The 19,860-nt window shown below is 39.5% G+C and overlaps 1 protein-coding gene across 5 annotated transcripts in view; it reads right to left on the bottom strand.

Annotated features, from left to right (window-relative positions):
- The window catches only part of DPF3 (double PHD fingers 3), a 163,677-nt gene that overhangs the window by 53,327 nt on the left and 90,490 nt on the right, over nt 1–19,860 (bottom strand). For all 5 annotated transcript variants that reach the window (XM_018561647.1, XM_018561648.1, XM_018561649.1 and 2 more), the window contains exons 4-5: nt 1,722–1,846; nt 370–462 (exon numbers count right to left, since the gene is read on the bottom strand). In XM_018561647.1, coding sequence (XP_018417149.1) covers nt 370–462; nt 1,722–1,846 — 218 coding nt within the window. The remainder of the gene's footprint in view (nt 1–369; nt 463–1,721; nt 1,847–19,860) is intronic.

The following is a 19,860-nucleotide window of genomic DNA, read 5'->3' as shown; positions in this document are numbered from 1 at the left end:
CCTCCTGTGACTCACCTCCCCTCCCGCCGCCTGTTACTATGGACGCGGCCGGGAGGGGAGGTGAGTCACAGGACCCGCCCCCTCACTGTGAAGCCCGTCGGCAGTGCGGGGCCCAGCGGCCCGGTACCGGTCCGCAGCCCGGGGGTGGGGGACCACTGCTTTAGATTATACAACAGTTGAGTCGTTATACTTCATAAACAGCAAATGTGAATTCAGCACAAAAGCAATGAACATATTTGTGCTTGGGTAAGAGAGCTGACAAATCATTTTGTGGGACAAGCCTTCTGTGCTTCACTATGAAATATGAATATGCAAGACCGTAGTCATCACTGTATTCCAAGTGCTTTAGTAAACCAACAGCTTCCTTACCCGCCCCCTGCTCCGGTATTTTCTTTTAGGAACTTCTTCATCAAGGTCGTCATCACCATTTGCGTCATCATTTTCATCATTTTCTAGAACTCTCTGGGGGGCAAAAAAATGAAGTGTTACACTCCGAAACAAATCACATCAATAAAATAGGTGTAAAATATTTCAGATAAAAACGACATCTTAGCAAAATGACAAATCTGGGAAAGGAGATTAAAGAGTTGCAGAATGGAAAATTTCCCGATTAGTATTTTGGATTGTTTATGCAAATACCCCAATTCTCCAACAGGTTTCTTTCTACTCATAACTTGATACATAAAAGGTACTATGAGTATGAGTTTGGCCAGGTGTAACTATTATCATTTTTACATGCAAGTAAACAATTCATTGATTCAAAATAAAGCCTTTTTTTGTGTTTCTGGGGTACCTTTTTTTTCCTCAACTAGGTTAAAACTATTTCTTCATCTCACAAAGTTATGCTCACCACAAAACTATAACAATATCAAAGACAAAGATCCAAAAAGTCACATATATTCTGTAGCACGAACAGCCCAATTAATAGTCGAAGCTTTAGGTACATGTAAACCCAATCACTAAAGTCCCAAAGGCTTCACTGCAGAACTCAACGAAAAATTGTGCAATAAAGTGCCCAAGGTGTCCCAAGAAATAAAAGGCAGCTTCTGCTGCAATACTCAGCTCCCCCACTAAATGTCATTTAATTAGGGGTTCACATCTACCTTTCTTTTTAATAAAAAAAAAAAATGTTGTGCTCTATACACGAGACACAAAACTGGTAAAAAGGGTAAAAATATTTTATAGCAGAGGGATACAAAGATACGACTGGACCTAAATCAGTTTTCTCAAAAGAATAAATCAGGAAGACCGGAGCAAAAGACAGGGAAAAGGTAAAGATCACTAAAAGGAAAAATAGGATTGTTGCTATCGCAGCAAAATCCTTTTCTATTTCCTATTATCACTATTGAAGACCAACCTCTAAGTATTAAGGAATAAATCTCTCTCTAAATCAATGGTTCTTAACCTGTGGGTCCCACCCAAAAGCGGGTCGCAACCTCCTGTTAAATTGGGTTGCTGCGTGCCTTCTGCTGTGCTAGGCAAGATGCTCCTCAGTCTCCTCCTAGCAAAGCAGTGTCAGTTCTCCTGCCGCAACGCCAGATGTTGTTGCAGAGGCCCGGGAAGGAGCAGAGAGCAGGCGAGTGGTCTTTTTCTACATTTAGCCCTGCTTCGGGCAAGCGGGGCTCCCCACTGCAGGCTGCATTTCTGCCAGATGGCTGCCAGTTATCCCACCGTGGTTTCAATATCCACACAATTCCCTCCTTATTGTATAAGAAACTTACCTGGATTTCTTGTAGACTATCCTCATCTCTGATATCTTTCTTTTCTAGTCCATCACCTCGTAGCAGAGCCTCTAGAGTGGTCCCTTCTGACAAAACATTGTCTTTCCGTAAAGGATAATCCACATCTGGTTAGGGGGAAAAAAAGTTCTTAATTTCTGAGTTTAAATACAACCTAAAAACTGGGAAATTGAGTTTATTAGAATACATTTTTATATTAAACACACCTTTCCAATCCATTATTTTCACAACTTGAACCTGACACAAAAAGTATTTCTGAACAGCGAGCGTTTTCCAGAGGTCCTGAGCCCTTTTCTATCTAGGACACATTTATCCAGCTAATGGTATAGCTAGTAGTTGGTTCTATTCATCTGACTTTGTTCTGCAATGTTGAAGATGTTTCACTTCTTATTCCAGCAGCTTGTTCAGCTCATAATTTGGAGCGTAGGGAGCAGTTTGGATAAGCAGTGAATGCCTTCCACAATATAGAACAAAAACAGTTACATGTAACCAGCAACTACAAGCTGCACTGGTAATGTAACCCTTTTATGACCAGGAGACATGATACCCAGTCAGCATTGGTCAGTTAATTTATCTCATTTGACTTATTTGAGCACCTTCCTATATAGCTGGTGGTATTCTGCATTGCGATGTATAGAGGACTACAAATCCCAGCAATAATGCATTATACAGCGCAATGCAGAATACCACCAGCTATAATGTACTATTGCTGGGATTTGTAGTCCTCTGTAGTCGGTGCCATTCTGCATTCATTGCTGTATAATTTTACACTTTCCATTTCACTATATTGCACACCACTCTATTTTTTTTATTTTTTACTTCCACCGCTCCAAGCTTGCTCCTGTGATGGACTACAATCTCAATACAAACTAGTAGTCCCATCACTGGAGCCATTTTTTAAAATGTATTTTATTGTTTATCCGATTAACCGATTAATCGAACTTAATAATCGGCTAACTAATCGATTTTGAAAATAATCGTTAGCTGCAGCTCTACTATTCAGTGCTCTCATGCTGATGATATGAAAGCGAACCACTTTGATTGGTTCCTGATCGTCAATGAAAAACCCAGCTGTCACTATAGGCTAGAACAGAGAACCAACAGCTGTGCTCTTCTAAGGAAGTATGAGGCATCACGCCGGGAGATGTTAATATACTGATTGTGTGTGGAAAGGGGTTAACTGGTACTAGTTTGAAGTTCATCTGCAGGAGAAAGCCCTGCCTATCTACTTCTCAATCCATCTCTATCAATAGACACCTGAAGCTGGTAACAAACATTACAATCTGATCGCACAATCTGCTTTAAATTTACCAACAAACTATTTAGTGGAAGGACGTTTCTGACTGGATAAAAATAGAACAGATTGTCACAGCAGGGTAGGCTCTCCCACAGGATAACTGTGGATTAATATAAAGGAGAATGTATAACCAGATTAGAACGAGAAGTGTGACCTGCTCAGGGTGGTTAGTCACAATATGACCCCATTTGAATATTAAATAGTGCATTGTCAGCCTCTATGTCACTGTCCTTCTACAAAGAAAACCTAAATGACAGAGACAAGGTCCCATGAATCCTCTATTGTACATATAAAAAGACAACTGCGGCCATATCAAAATAAAAAATAGTTAGTTAAAAGGTGTGAGCAGGTGGGCTTGTCATGCATAACTCTTATACTCACCTGCTTACATAAAGCCAAAACACCTTGTCACAGAACTGCAGTCTCAGAATTGTTTTGCATTGTGTCCATAATACATTAATTTTTAAGTCTACAATCATTAGTTGGCAACAACCTGGATCATAGAAAGTTATCCAGAGTATCAGTCCGACAAGAGTCAGAAGTGTTTTAGCTCCCTATAGTTTTGTCAGTTCTTAGATTTTGAAGGGGATGTGGCCCTGCTAAAATCTTCATGATTTAGATTCACACTGCCAAATGACAAACACATATACAGGAGACAATCTCTATGTAGTATTTTAAAGCGATTGGAAAGGTAAAAATCCAGCACAACGTTTGAATCAGTTGGTGGCACTCCAAACATTTTACAAACCACCAACCCGCAAGTCCTAAAAGTAAATGTCCTGAAGTAATGTCAAAGCAATTTTCCACATGTTTTGGAAGAACAAGCAATTACATCAAGTCTTCGGATCTTAACTGCAGACCCGTAATCGCATGATCAGGACCACAGATCATATGTTCATCTCTGACTTATGAATGCACTTTACTAAAACAAGCGTCAACAATGTTACATTAAAATGCAGTATTTGATCAAATTCAAGGGGTGCAAAGAAAAGAGAGTGGAAAGGTAAAACATATTTTAAAGGCTTTAAGGAATTTTGTAATGGTGGTTAACTCTGCATCCTGCACCAATCTTAAAAAGATCAGTACCGCTTTCTATGACGTGCAAAATGCTTAGGTTGCCAAAGTAAGATGTAAATGGCACAAAGGCACCTAGAACTAGAGTAGGCCTTAAAGTGCACCTCCACCCAGATTATGGACTTTAAAGTATTGACATATTGTTCACAAGCAGTAAAATAGCTTTAAAACAAGCCATCACTGACCTCCTTAGCTGCATGTACTCTGACGTAATTCACTCTAAAATATCACAACAAAGACTCCAATGTTTCAGTAAGTTCTAACAGTTTAGCTACCCCTATTGTGTGTTTACATCAGAGGGCTGACAGGGTGCCAATATCTACTCTCAATACAAAGTAAGGCCCCATTCACACTGAGCAATTTAACGCGCGGTAATTCCCGCGATATCATGGCTATTTACAGCGCGATATCGCTCTCCAATGCAATCCAATGGGGCTCTGTCCGTCGCTAGTCGTGCGTCGCTACAGCAGCACCCTTTTTGGAGCGGATTTTGCCGCGATTCTAGGTTGCTCAATGCAACCATTTGCGCGATATCGCGCAAAATGCAAATCGCGCGCCAAACGCGCGATTTGCGAATCGCTCAGTGTGAATGGGGCCTAAAGGGGAGAGAGGTTGTGATTTCAGTGCTGCTGTTGTAAACTCTTAGATTCATTTCTTTATAATGCCAATAACTACAGAGGTGAATGAGGGCTTGTTTTTAAAGAACTTTTACTGCTTTCAAACACTTTATACCCGTTTCGTTACTACTTGGAGATAATCCTTTACAATATATCTTGCGCATAAATTCTTTAATAATCAAAATAAACACTACAGAAATCTCTTCACACATTTAAAACTAGGGCTGCAACAACTAATCAACATAATCGATTATTGAAAAAGTTGTCAACTTTTTCAATAATCGATTAATCGGCTTCTGATTGGTTGGCCCTGTTCACGGCTCCACACACGCTGCGCGCCACACCTCCTCCCCACCTCACGTTTGCCGCTGCCAGACCCACCCGCATCCATGCTCCGCACCTCAGCGCAAAACAGAATACCGCCAGCTATAATGTACTATTGCTGGGTTTTGGAGTCCTCTTTAGCTGGTGCCATTCTGCAAATTATTTTTTTCTTTTTTACTTCCACCGCTCCATTCTTGCTCCTGTGATGGAGTGCAATCTCAATACAAAATAGAAGTCCCATCACTGGAGCCATTTTTTTAAATTTATTTTATTTTTTATCTGATTAACCGATTATTCAAACTTAATAATCAGCTAACTAATCGAAATGAAAACTAACTAACTAATGAAAATAATTGTTAGCTGCAGCTCTATTTAAAACCATATAAAATATTTATATATTACCACGCTAAAGAGCTCCGTATTCACATTATAAAGATGTTATATAGTCCATAGTGTTCACAAACTACACTTACTTTGTAGCTCTATATTGTTTCATTCATCTACAGCCTGCTGGAAATTCATGTGTTATACTTTGTTTTACAAGATCCTTGCCACATTTGTGCTTTTTGCAAACACTGATCTCCCCAGCCTAGTTTTCAAAATATAATCCATGTCGGCAGGCCACTGGACTCTCCAATTCCACTTGGCAGGCCTCAGGAGCCTTGTTTCACACATGTGCTACAGAAAGTACTATAGTGGTTTGCAGCTGCTGCCTGCAGTGCATCAAGCATGGTAAAACTATCAATCATTTTGGTACCACATGCATGAGGAGACACATGACTGTACGCCACAATGTTCAGTGGGAACAGCTTATGAATAATACCGGCTGAGACTGGTATTCTTCCCTGCTCCATGGTTGCTGACTGTAACAGCTTGGTTGCTGAAGCCCAGGTCTTAAAGGACAGAGGCCTCTATGAAGCAGTTATCCCTACACTTCTGAAAGCTAAGAAGTTAACCTTCTGCAAGATCTACAAATCGCACCTGGAAGGTTTATTTTGCTTGGTGCTAAGTGAGGAAGTTTCATCCCAGAATGTTCTGTGTCGAACGCATCCTGTCTGCCACCTGGTTCTCTGTTCAAACTTTTGCAGTTTTACTAGGTAGATGTTTCTGACTCTGTAGATGCTAGCTTTGGCCACATGGTTCTTCAGGCGGCCCTCTGATTTGTGGGCCCCTGCTGTTATAGTAGGGGTTAGTTATTTGCTGTTGCCTGTCCCTCTGTGGGACTGCTTTTGGATCTCTCATACGTTGGAAGAAGAATTCATTTCCGTGTTGCCTCTGATGTATGATTCATGATCTCCGATCTGTTACCTGTGTCCTTCAATGAACGGGAGAGAAAACAGGATTTTTGTCTTACCTGTAAAATCCTTGCTACAAAACTGAGGCAGAGCGGGAGGGGTTATACAAGGCTTTCTTAGAGCCTTGATTGATTTGCCATTGTCCAATCACCTAATGATAACCCATCCACTGAAGAAATAACTGTGTCTTGTGATGTACTCCAGGAAACGGATTTTACAGGTAAGACAAAAATCCTATTATTTGGTTTGGAGTGGGCTTTTATTATTATTATACAGGATTTATATAGCGCCAATAGTTTGCACAGCGCTTTACAATATAAAGAAGACATTACTGTCACAATACAATTCAAGACAAGATGGTAAGGAGGGCCCTGCCCGTGAGGGCTTACAATCTAAAATTTTATAAAAATGCATGCAACTGGTAAGGTCTACTGTGAATAAAAGCATCTGTCGATGATGCACATAACATTTTATATAGCTTTTATAAGTTTATACAATATTAAAAAGTAAGAAACTAGTAGGTGAACCACCCTCAATATGGCAAGTGGAGTGGTTTAGAGTTAAACTGAAAGCGTAAATAAAGCCGGAATCTCTTATTAGTATGTGTGGAATCATGACTAACTGTATACATTTTCCTGCTGATAGGATCTCCAGGAAGTTTCAATGAATATTATGAATGGAATTAAGAAAATTGTATTCTGTGAGGCATAGAATTAGGTTTGATATACACATATATGCAGTACACAGACTGTTATAAGCTGACTGTTAGAGAAAACCATGTGTGCATTGCTTCTACCTGTCAGGCACCCAAAAACACTGCAGAAGATCCTGGCACTGCAAAGGACATGAAGACGGCTCACCACTAAATTCTGCCAAGCAGAAATCTGACTGCCTATTGTTGGATAAATACTTCCAAGTTTTATTGTTTTTTTTATGGGATTGAGATGGATTATTTTCTAGAAAGATCACTTCAATCCATTGTTGTCTTTTCAATCAGAACTACTGCTTTGGGCCTAAACATCTAGGCACCAGGAAGATGATAAATGTTATTATGAGACAATAGCTTTAATCAAGTAGAAACAAACAGTGAATTGACTTAGATCTGAGACAGATAAATTGACCATTACGGTGGCAGGCTCTGCATCCTCATGATTTAGCTCATTGTATATTATCTCACATCCTACGTGACATAGTGTGTCATCAAACTCCATCAATAGAAAAGCTAATGTCATCCATGCCCAACAGGTAACTAGCACTATAAAAAAAACAAAAAACGACTAATACATAAATACGGGAAGTAAAATGGGAACACACAAAATGGAGACAGATGAGCACAGTTCCCAGGCTTAATTAGGCAAATTAAAAGTTAAGGTGCAAACAAGGTCATTCACAAAGTCAGCAAGTCACCCTTCTGAGAAGAACCAGTGGGCATTCCTTATACACATCTGCCATCTGGACTAATTCAGGCTGAGCTGCATAGGCCCAGTCTTCTGAAGATAATGCAGCAAATAAAGTATATGCTGACTGGGTTGATATGTTAAAATTCCGCATAATTACCATTCAACAAACAACACACATAATTTAATTACTTTTACATTATTCTACAAATAAAGAAAACCCACATTTTATCTTTTCTCGGTTAATATAGTTACCTTTTGCCCCAATGCAGTGATATTTCCTCAGACAATCTCCCAGCTGGTGCTCGTCATAGTGCACAAGCATGCCATAGGCCCTTTTTTTTTTTTTTTATGGGTAAGCCATACTCTGGTGGTCCATTAGAGGCTGCCACATAGGAATGAATGGGGCAAACATGCGCAGTGTAAAACAGAGTTGGGTGGGACCTTGTTGGAGAAAAGATCGTTGGATCTGGGAGGAAACTATTATGCCAGGTGAGCTGCATTCCGAGGGTGAGGTAAGTTTAGGTGACGTCTTTTTTAATAAAAAATTAGCAAGAGTGCTCCATTACGGAATAGCTAAGGTTGAGGATATTATTATGCTGAAGTGTTTTAGTGAGCAGTACGTGAAAGAGAGGAGTGCGGAGGGTACATACACACACTAGGATGACACCCGTCTGTGTGCATAACAACCTTAGCCATTATGGACACAGATTTAGGACTTTATATCTTCCCTGTATTTATTTTTTTACATCTGTATGCATTAGGTGTTTATTTTGATTAAGACGGCATAGGATTCAAACACGTACACGAGCCAAAACAGAATAAATTAACAAACTTGGTTGGATCGCTTCTGTTCTATCAATAATAGTGACAGGAAGGGACGTAGCTGTGAAGATGGCAAGATTGATCACTACTGATGCACAGTGATCGATAGTGGCTCCCCCTCCTCTTCTGCCCTGGGAAGCTTCCAATATCTGGGCTGTGCAGGCTGACAGTGCCATTTATAAGACCTGCAGCTGTGAACGTACAGGCTTCAGCACTCTTGGAACAAACACACCAGTTATTTTGTTTGCACCTGGCAGCTGGAATTACACTCTGCAAATGGAACATGGTGGGGTGAAAGGTTACACAGCGAAAGCAAAAAATACATGTCACTTATGTCAGGCGCATAATAGTACATGTAAAAGCTAAAGCAGGTCTTAAAGTGACCCTATCACTTTTTAAAATCCAAACACAGCCACCATGTAAGACAGGGGTGGGGAACGTCCGGCCTGCGGGCCATTTAAGGCCCGCAAAACCATTCGGCCTGGCCTCAGTTCCCATGAATGATGTTATCTATATACAAATGGCCCTTGGCAGAAAAAAAAAGGTTCTTCACCCCAGATGCAAAACAGAAAAAGGTTCCCCACCCCAGATGTAAGACAAGTAGTGTATTACTTTCCGTTGAGCAGTGTGTTTATTGGGGCACAGCTAGGTGACCCATGCTATAGGACACTTGCAAGCATGCCACCCACTAGGCTCTGTTGTCCCTCTGGCCAGCAGCTACCTAATTATTGTGTCCTATAGTGATGTAGCAGCCAGTTGGTGGAACTACAGTGCCCAGCGAGGTTTAGGGGACAAGAGCATGATCTATGAGGACAGCATACATACAACAGTGTGGCCCTTGTATAGCTGCATTTTGTAATCTGGTTATCTGATATGCAAGTGCACATTAGTAATACACTTCGTGTAAATTAATTAGTTTTTTGGGGAATTTTTTAAAGCAAGTCTGTGAGGCTAGAAACAAACATGGGAGCTGCTCCCCCCCCCAAAGGTTTAGATTTCAGGGCTAGCTGGCATACAGATTCAGACTTTATTACAGCACGGTGGCATATACTACCCTCACGGGTTCTTTTCATATGTGTTTTAGACATACACTTGTATGTAAACAGCTTTATATAAACAGTCTTTCATCTAAAATGGACAAATCATGTTTGCTATTCAGTATTTAATTACATGATCATTTTCTCCTAAACATGTTCAATTAGCAAAATCACTTTGGTGTGCAATTGTAATTTTTTTCACATGAGGTAGACGTCTAACTGAACGCATGATTTGATCAGGAATAGTTACTATATCTCATAAAAGGCTCAATTCAAAAAGATTTACACAAGGATAAAATCGTAATTTCCGCCATGCGACTAATTTTTGTTACGTATATTCGACTCTGCTAAAAAATAGTTTCCACTTTCTTGAAAATAAGGATTCTTATGCAAAAATGATGAAAAAACTAAATATTTAATGGAAAGAAGAGCTGGCACATTTATCATTGGAGAGTTAAAAAAAACAATTAAAGCAGTATAATGAAAAACAAGTAGCTAAAACAGCGGAAGGCAAATCTTAAACAATCCTAAAACCCATGCCTTAAATATATTAATAGCAAAAAAGACTAGGTCAGAAGGCAAGGTCATGATCTCACGGCTTTTGACAATGACAAATTGGTTAACAGAAACAAAGAGAAGGTCAATGTATTACATTGTCTTTAGCGGTTTGTATACAAAAGAACTCAGCAGTGCTTATATACAGTATAATTAAACTGACATAACAACAAATGGATCACACTAGCTCAAAATCCACATGGTCCAAAAACAATTAAACAAAATAAATGTAAATAAAATACCTGGCCAGGTGGCTTACATCCAAGAATCCTGGAATCATCTTGGATTATTGTGTTAAAGTGTAATAACTTTGGTGCAATTCCATATATTTTGTGGCACCTTCTAGTCTCCTACGCACCTATTCCCAATGCAACAAGATATCAAAATTGTCCCAGTCAGGTCTACGCATGTGCTGTGCACTCTAGTTTAATCCTGTGAGAACTTGTCTAGAGTATAAAATGGTACTTGGAAGCTCTACATTTAATGCTGTGAGAACTTGTCTGGAGTATAAAATGGTACTTGGAATCTCTAGATAGGATTGAATGACAGTGCATAGTGTTAGCCCAGCAGAAGATTTTAACTACCCAAAGTACAGTGTTTCACCTTAGGAGACTCTATTGAATGACATGGTACCATTGCACTGGCATAAGCAATTGAGGTACCTATTTTTAATAAATGTACCAAGATACTCATCCAGTTACTGCAAACCAGTAAACTCACTTCCTGTTGCTCAGGAGCTTAAACCAAAAAAAGACTTATAAAGACAGATTTGTTTTTGTTATGATAAAGAAGAAACTTAGACAGAGGGATGACTTTGGGTATACCTGTAGTGTATTTGGACTCTAATAAGACATTCAGCTTGGCTTTACTAACATCTAAAGTGCAAAGGTCTTCTGGTATAGAAAATATAATCTGAAAATAGAAATCTATTTTAAAGTAGAACTATGGTCTAATATAAAATCACATATGTGATGCAGGCTGCCCAGACCAGTAAGACTGGGCTCGTCGTTTTTCTAAGTACTCCCTGGAAAACTTTGTAAATACATGTTAATCCTGTCATTAGGAACATTGGAAGGGCACTTCGTTTGATAGGGTAACGATGCTTTCTTCTGCAGTAAAACCATTGCAAGTGTTGTCACCTTTGCTAGCCCTATTGGTGCACAGCCTAGCTCTTGATAATGCCTGAGCAAAATGGGTCCTGCTTTCTGAGGGGCATCTTGTTGGATTACATTTGTAGATGTTCCCGATAAGATAGCAAAACTTTTCAAAATAAAAGGTCCAATTTGAGAGAGTTTAAGGACTGTGAAATTGGTATAAATTTTATGTATAATATAATTCATTAAATCATGCTTTTGGTAATAGTGACAGCTTTTCACAGGGGCTTCAGCTTGTATAAGAAGAATGTACAAAGCATTTGCAGCACTTCTGGCAAGCTTTGTTAAAACGTTTTAAAAGTACCATTTAGCTTAAAGTGACAATAATCCTTTAATTTTTAAAACTGTACACAAATGGGAACACCTGTGTGAGATGCAGATCCTGTGTTTTTTTTTTTTTTAATTCCTAATTTTCAAGTGGGTCCCCGCATCACTGTCTCCCCTGCCCCGGTGCCTCCAGCAGCTACGTGGGTGCTGTGGAGTCACGCGTGCATGTTCCCAGCCGTGCCCGCAGTAGCTGTGTGCATCCATAAAGAGACACAGCCCTGCGGCAGGCCATGCCCCTCCTCTCTCCTCAACAGGTTGATTGATGGCACTTCTGCCCTCAATCTCCTCCCCCGCAACCAGGAAATTCGGAATGGAGGATTGCTTCGGGAACCGGCACCGGTGACAAGCGGCACTGACATGTAAGTGTGGGGGGACGAGGGACACAGAAAGGTACTGGGCTTTTTTTTTACCTTCATGCAGAAAATGCCCTGCCTTTAATACTACTTTAAGTTTGGGAATGCTAAACACACACTTAGCCGGACTGCTGGCTGTCACTTTAAACAAGATGCTAGCAGGCTTTGGTAAATGTCAGCACAACTTGAAGCTTGTTGAAAGCCTGCTAGCAGCTTGTTTAAAGAGACAGTATTCCCATTATGATCTGCACAAAACACTCCCACTTGGGAATACAAGAGCTCTTGAAAGGCTTCACAAAAGCTGCTTGTGGTGGCCATGTTACATAGTTACATAGTATTCGAGGTTGAATAAAGACATATGTCCATCAAGTCCAACCTATTGTGTGTGTGTGTGGGTGGTGATGGATGGAGATAAGACGGATAGATTTCATAGAATGTGGATGGTCTGGATTATTTTGTGAGAATCTCAGACCTTTAAAGATCATTTCAATACTGAAAGTCTGAGTGATTCAAATGTGAGATTATAGACGCTAACATTTTTCATTGGCTATTTCTTAGAGTGGAGGTTCTTGCTCTCTAGGAGTATTGGACTCTTTCTAGTGGTTTGCGCCGCTCTCTACAGATAGATTTTCTTTGCCTCTTTGTTCTTCTCCTCTCTCTCCACTTCTCTAGTTTCCTCTTCCATTTATTTAATTCTTCTCTATGGTTCCTTCTTTACACATTTGTTTCTTTTTTTTGTTTATAAACCTTGATGCCTTTCATGTTTGGAATGTGGAGATGACTGTAGTTTTTACCTGTTTTTACAGTTTACTACAATGTTTTTTGATGACTCTCAATCATTTCACTTTTGATAATGTTGTTTATTTGAAGTTACTAAGGCATGTTTAATAAATTTAATTTAAAAGGAAAATGCTGCTTGAAAGTTGCCGAAAGCTTCCTCAAATGTTGCTGCCAACACTGTTTTCATACAAGCTAAAGCCTGTGTAAATGAGGCCTGAAGGAGATATACGTGTTGTGTGGTATACATTCAGAATTCCAGCCTTGATTAACACATCTTTGTATTGGTTGGACATGGTGCAGAACCAGTTACTTATTTTGTAATATACCAATAGATTGCTGATGAGTGCCTAGTAGAGCTCGGGCCTGTCTGGGTTTTAACCCTTTCTCTGCCATCGACTTATGACATATGGCGGAGCACAACTGCTTGCAACTGGCGACCTCAGTATGCAAGACATCGGTCACTTTTAGCCTTCTGCATAAGCTTATGGTTGCTTTAAAAAATTGCAAAAATGTTCTGGCCAGCTGAGGTGTAAAGCGTTCAAGGGATTGGCAGCGAAAGAGTTAAACTGCAGAAAATAGCTAAATTGTTATCTTATGCAGCCAAAATGGAATACATAGAAACTAGTAATAAATGGAGCAAAAACCATTCATATAACCTCCTCTTTTTAAGTGACATATTATTACGAGTTTACAAAAACATGTAATACAGCACATGTTCATATACTTTACGGAAACAATAAGCTAGAAATGTAAAGTTGAAAAAGCAGCCATACCTGCAAGTGACCAGATTGCTGAATTTCCTAAATGTCAAAGAGTGAAATCTACGCAACATTTGGGAAGTAAATTGAAAATAAAATTGGAAGCTGAATTTACAGTGCATGAAAGCGACAGGATGAAAGGAACCCCAACAAGTAAAAGATTTCTTTAAGGGGTCAGCTGAGAATAGGACAACTGCCATATATTCCTGTCTGCTCCATCCTTCTGTATCAGATAAAGATGAAACGCCAAACAATACATGAAGATACCCAACTGAGAAGCAGTGACATCTAAAGCTTGTTTCAAAGCCAAAAGGTTCCAATTTTTCCCAGCTAACCCATTTTTTTCCTGAGTTGCCTTACAGAACAAATCTTCATATGAATGATATGCTTTTTATCCTGCAGTTTTGATCAATCAACAGTGGAAACCTTTCAGAAAAAGTACAGCCCCCCCTGCCTTTGATGCCACAATTTAGTTCTCCCTCCTATTTCACTTTTTAAAAGAAACGCTCCACAATTTCTATATTTGAAAGTTAATCCTGCTTCAGCTTTAAAAGCAGTTCAGAAGCCTATTTTTTTTTTAATCCTGACCTCCAAATAATCATACATGGAAGGGGTGAATAAGGATTACTGGTAATTGGTGTTCTGTGTTGAAATGAAATTATTATTAAGGTGAAGTGGCCACATCCATGCCGATTAAAGGATTTCTCTGAGCTATTATACGCGGCCCTTGAGGACCCATATACACCCTGATGTGTTCAACACATGTATTTTCACTTGGGCTTTAGTGCTTGTTTTCTTGCACTTTGGAGCATTTCTGCATGCTTTAACGCATCTTTTCCTGTATTTCAACCCAGCACAAATTCATCAAAGGTATACTAAAGCGAATCAAGACACGCTACAACAGCGCCACATATTATCATATAATAAACAAGATTGGAGGCATAACATTTTATCTGCTAATTTTAAACCATTAAGGCAGATCATGAAAACATTTATGAAGATGACAGAGGTGGGAAACAGAAAAAACAGACAGTTCTGTTATGCTATGCTTTTACATTGATATATTTTATATTATGCTATGCTTTTGTATCGGGATATTTGAACGTTCTGACCTGTGAGGGCCCAACTGAAGCAGAGATGGGGAACAGGAGAGCCTAACAGGGCAACGCATGTGTAATTGACCTCACTTATTTATACAGAACCAAATCCTCTATTCTCCTTATTTCTTTGAATGATGTTCCTAAGTAGAGGGGCATTAAGTGATTTCCAATTGCAGGAGATCACCCTTCACCAGAGCATTAAATGTCCTTTTCCGGCCTGAGTGTTGGACATAGGAAAATAAGATGCTAATCTAAACTGTAAATATTTTGTCCCAAAAAGGCTTTAATAGGAAGCAGACTCACAATACATGCAAATATAAATCCCATTTCACACCAGCTCATATGAGCATGTTTAGGGTATATGCTGTTCAAGAAGGCAGAACACTAGTAATGGGCTAGTTAACGTTTTAGGGTTTTTTTTTCTTCTTGCAAGTGAAAAGAAATTGATAGTTTAAGAATTAAAGTTTTATTTCCGTTTTCTACTGAAAATCTATTTCCTATTTCCATACTGTATATGTCAGTCAGTTCTCCTCACAATTGCACCCTACCCCAAGAGACTGGAGAAAATCTAATGTGGTCTATATGTAGAGCAACATAGATCCTCAATAGAAGTAGGGGAGCAAGTGAGGTGGCTTAAGGGGGCTTAAGATTTGGATACAGCCCATTGTTAAAAAAAAAAAATTGACAAAATGTTTTGAAGCAGTCTCACAGTCACATGATAGAATTCCACCTACTGCAGGGACATAAAAAGGTGTTATGGGCAATAGTCTGTTGGCTATTATTTTATTTATTAATCATTGGTATTTATATAGCTCCAACAATTTACGCAGCACTTTTACATAATATGTATAATGTTAGGTCCTCATGAGGGATATAGGCGATAACTGTCAGAGACTGTGGAATCTTTACCAACCTTAAAAATAATCAAGATATTGGCCCTGGATATTTCCTTCAGAAGGGATTGAAAAAATGGATACGGGTTTGCATACTTTGGTGGAAAACTGGAAAACTGAAAGAGTCCTTTATGACCTTATAAAACCTAGATGTAAACCTGTCAGTACCTAGGCACTTAGTGGCTGCCAGGAAAGAAATGGCCTGTGTAATCTGCCTAGGGGGTGGAACATATTCCAGTTGTCCTAGGACAATGTTAGCAACATGGTTCACATCATACTAAGTCCAGACAGGGACATCTGGCATTATATAGCCTGCAACAGAACTCCGTAAACCATCACTGTTGTATCTCAAGGACTATGTTCCAGCTCACCCCCAGATAACATGATAGTGACCATTGATGAAAACGAGATCAGGGCATATTTTTCTAGCAAATAACTTCCCACACTTATTGCTGAATTTGTCACGGTTGCTGTTAAACGGTCTATTTTTCTTTAGGTTCCTTTGGGTGCTGGAGAGGTCCAAAAAGGTTACACTTTAAAGGGATCTGTTTTATGCATTATCTTAAATTTTCCCAAACTTGGGTTTTACCCATGAAGTTTATTTTTTTGTAAGCTGGGATCCATTTTTAATAAAGACCCATTGTTAATAAAGACCCATTGTATGACAACCTTTATACCCTCTCACTAGAAGGGTAGCAGGTTGCTTGGGAGTGATTAGAGACAAATTGGGAGATACACAGAGAGCCTCAGTTATCTCAGTTATCTGGCAAACAAGTCAAACATGGTGTACTTTGTACAACCGGTTTTCTATTGCATGCCTGAAGCTAAAAAAATTAGCTGTGTAGTAATCGCAAAATTCTCTAAGTCATACATTATAAACCAAAAGAAAAATATGGCTGTACCTACACAGAAGTGTCCTGTTTGGTGTGTTTCTGGAGCAGCTAGGCTGTACCCAGTCTAAGATCCAACCCTGAGACTGAATGTGCCTGAAAACCACATTAGTGTAAGTTCCCTGGGCATTCGGAGTGCACATATATTAGGACACTTGGGGATTATTTCACATGTCACAGGGGGCAATAGCGACTACACAGAACTAAAACTCTATCATGAAGCAAATGCCTGCAGCAGCATCCCTGTCCCTGCTGTTACACTTAGTTTCCACACCATTCTGTAAGTTAGAGCTCTGACCCTTTCTGGTGTTTGCTATCGCCTCCCACACATTATTAATTGACTATCACTATGTTGATGCCTATGCCCATCACCAGCCATTAGGAATGACAAGAAATCAAGAAAGGCTAGACAAGCTTTAAAAAATACTTGCTCTGCCATGGGATATTTGCCAACATGACATTGTGCTGAGAAACATTAACATAGGAACTGGAGACAGAAAGGGGTTAAGAAGAAAATGTTTTGGTTTTTTTAAAAGACAAAAATCAATTGAAACAGCTGGCTTCATACTGTGAACTGCATGCATACTGGAGGCATATCTTGCATAAGATTCATATGGTGCATTGTAGATGCAAATTATCCATAAAACTAGTTCATGCCCATTTTAAAAGGTGAATGTGGAACTCCCCCCAACCATTTGTGGCCACCCTGAATACACTCCTTCATCCGGTTTGATGAGTGAGAGCAGAGGCCGTGCTGTTCCCCTCAGACTCTGGCAGCAGCAACGGTAGCAATGGCCTGCTCCCAAGTAACATTTAGTTACTATTCTTCTCACTAAAATCCCTTTGCATAGGGCATTGATTTTTTTTTTTAATTTGTATATTTTAGAATTCAATTAGTGGTATGTGCATTAATTCCCATCATACCTTAAATTATTTTGACCACCTTACAAAGTATGTGGACATTTCTGTGATGTAAAGACAATACGTCTGCGCAATATAGAGAAATCGCTTTGTGATAAATGACAGAATTATGAGTATGCAAGGCTCTAAGAGGGGTTATCTGTATTCATGCAGCGTTGCAGAGGGTACTGGAGAGAGAATGTAGAGTTTTCGGGAACTAGGCTTACTGCTCCTGAGGCCACTAAGCTGAGTATTGCCATAGTAACAGACCCTGGCACACAACTGCCCCTCAGGAATCACCCGCTCACAGCTGCCAGTGTCAGCACAAAAGGTTGGACGGCCTGTTTGAATCATTATATACACACACAGTGTCACAGAAATATGTAAAAATACATTTAATACGTACTAGCAAAAGTGTGCAGAATAACCTCCTACAGAACCGGCTACTATGAACTAAAATTTATTAAAAACTTCTCCAGATTTTAGTCAGCAATAGAACACAAAGCTGTTACAAGTCAAACTCCATCAATCCAATCTCTCTCTACATTCAGACAATTTCAGAAAGATAAACAGAAGAATTGATCGGTCAACATGTGTTTTGACTTGCAAGTATTTGTGTGGGATACTGCTAAACAACTTGTAAAGGGTAACAATTCTAAGAGCAGTATAGCGATGGCCAGATAAGTATTTTTTTTTTTTTAATAATTAGGATTTGAATTTAGGCAGAGTGCTTTCAAATATAGCAAAAGAAAGCTCATATTAGTGAAAAAAAGTTTAAGAGTTTGATACTACTTTAACCACCTCCCGTCTGCTGGCCGTAGGTAAACGGCCGGACGGGAACCTTATAGAAGCGGGTGGGCGTCTTTAGCCCTTAGCCTCTCTGCTCGTGTGCGGCGCTCAGCGTGCACACGAGTGGGGAAACTGTCAAAAATGTAAACAGCCAGCAATTACATTCAAGTGATCGTGCGGTTTTCCGCCCTCCCCGGTCATTAAATGGTTAAAGGATAAACGTACTTTTAGTGCCATTATCCTTTGAATAACCCCCCATCCTAAACTAGCACCAAAATCTTGCAGATCTTTTCTGTGTGGCACACTGGGAGCATTGAGGGTACAAGGACTGCAGCGTGAGTGTGCAGTGTATTAGGGCTAACAATTATTTTTATAATCAATTGGTTGCTCAATTATTTTTTCAATTAATCCACTGGTTGCATTAAAAACTCACACTCTCGCTCTGCTCCTCACCACCATCACCCAACTAATCAGTAATGAGAATAGTTGCCAACTATTCTCAATCGATTATTATCGATTTAATCGATTAGTTGTTGCTGCCCTACAGTGTATACACAGCAAATAGGCTTACGTTCTATTACAAAATGCCCCTTTAAACCACACCTACTGGTCAGGGAGATGTGGCCTCCCATTGAGATGTTTCCCATGGCATGCACAGCTTTTCTCTCCCAAAAACCCCCCCTAAGATACTTTCACGATTCTAGCAATGCCCTTGATTTTAGGCACCTGTAACCCCTAGGTATTTGCCAGTGATTTTTGTTTTGGTTATTCATTAACCTGTATTAAGAAGAAAAATGTATTTCACGTGAGAGGTCTTCTTGCTTTATTTATAGAAAACCCTTTTCATATTATAAGAATATCGGTAGCATTTACAGATTTTAATGTTTCCACTTTGTAGAACAATTGACATCACTGTCTGATACAATTGCTCAGGCTTTTTGTGGTATGAAAACATGGGTCCTTTGTTTTTATCATAATAAGAATGGCTTAGAGTGCTTTGACAAGAAATCATTTACTCGAATTTCTCACTTTTCTTGCAGAAAATGGATCATTAATCTCTCATTAATCACTGATTTGGGTATACACCTATTTAAGCTCATCAAACTAAGTCACATCACTCATTTTCAGCTCTCTCCAGAGAACAGAACAGACGATCAAGTGCCATTTACAAAAATGTTCAGAGAATGAAAGCAATGACTGAGGATCCTGTACCCATGCAACTAGCAAATTAAAATGGATCTAGCTCTGGCACTTTTTTCATTTCAGCTGATCGCACAGATGGAACCAAACTCTGCTCATTAAACCCATTAAGTACAGCCAGCAATATTAAGGAGGCCATAAATAAAATACGGATTGCAGATTGTTCTGATCATCTATTTACAGTCTACGTTTTTATCTTTTTAGTGAGTTTCCTAGTATTATGACCCATTTGGGACATTACCAAGGGTAATAAAGAAAACAGTGACCTGTGTAACCAGTGATTCATTAAAGCCGAACTCAAGGCAAATGGCTTTTGGTCCTTTCTACTATGTAAAAAAGTTAAGTTAGCTCTGATGAGGTGTATGCCACATCCAGGATCACTGCCCTATCTTTAAACTGTTAAGTCCTTAATGGGTCAAAACCTGCAGAGCTACCTGATCACTTTGACGTGACTCGCAGGGTGCTGCCCTCAGACTGGAAGTCTGCTTACATTGGCCCGCCGGTTAAATAAATAAAACAGGAAAATGTGCATGTATTGCAGAGATCTTTTTTTTTT

Source organism: Nanorana parkeri, unplaced genomic scaffold (genome assembly GCF_000935625.1).
Source record: "Nanorana parkeri isolate BGI_ZX_2015 unplaced genomic scaffold, ASM93562v1 scaffold535, whole genome shotgun sequence".
Lineage (NCBI taxonomy): Eukaryota > Metazoa > Chordata > Amphibia > Anura > Dicroglossidae > Nanorana > Nanorana parkeri.
This window is presented reverse-complemented; position numbering and strand designations above follow the sequence as displayed.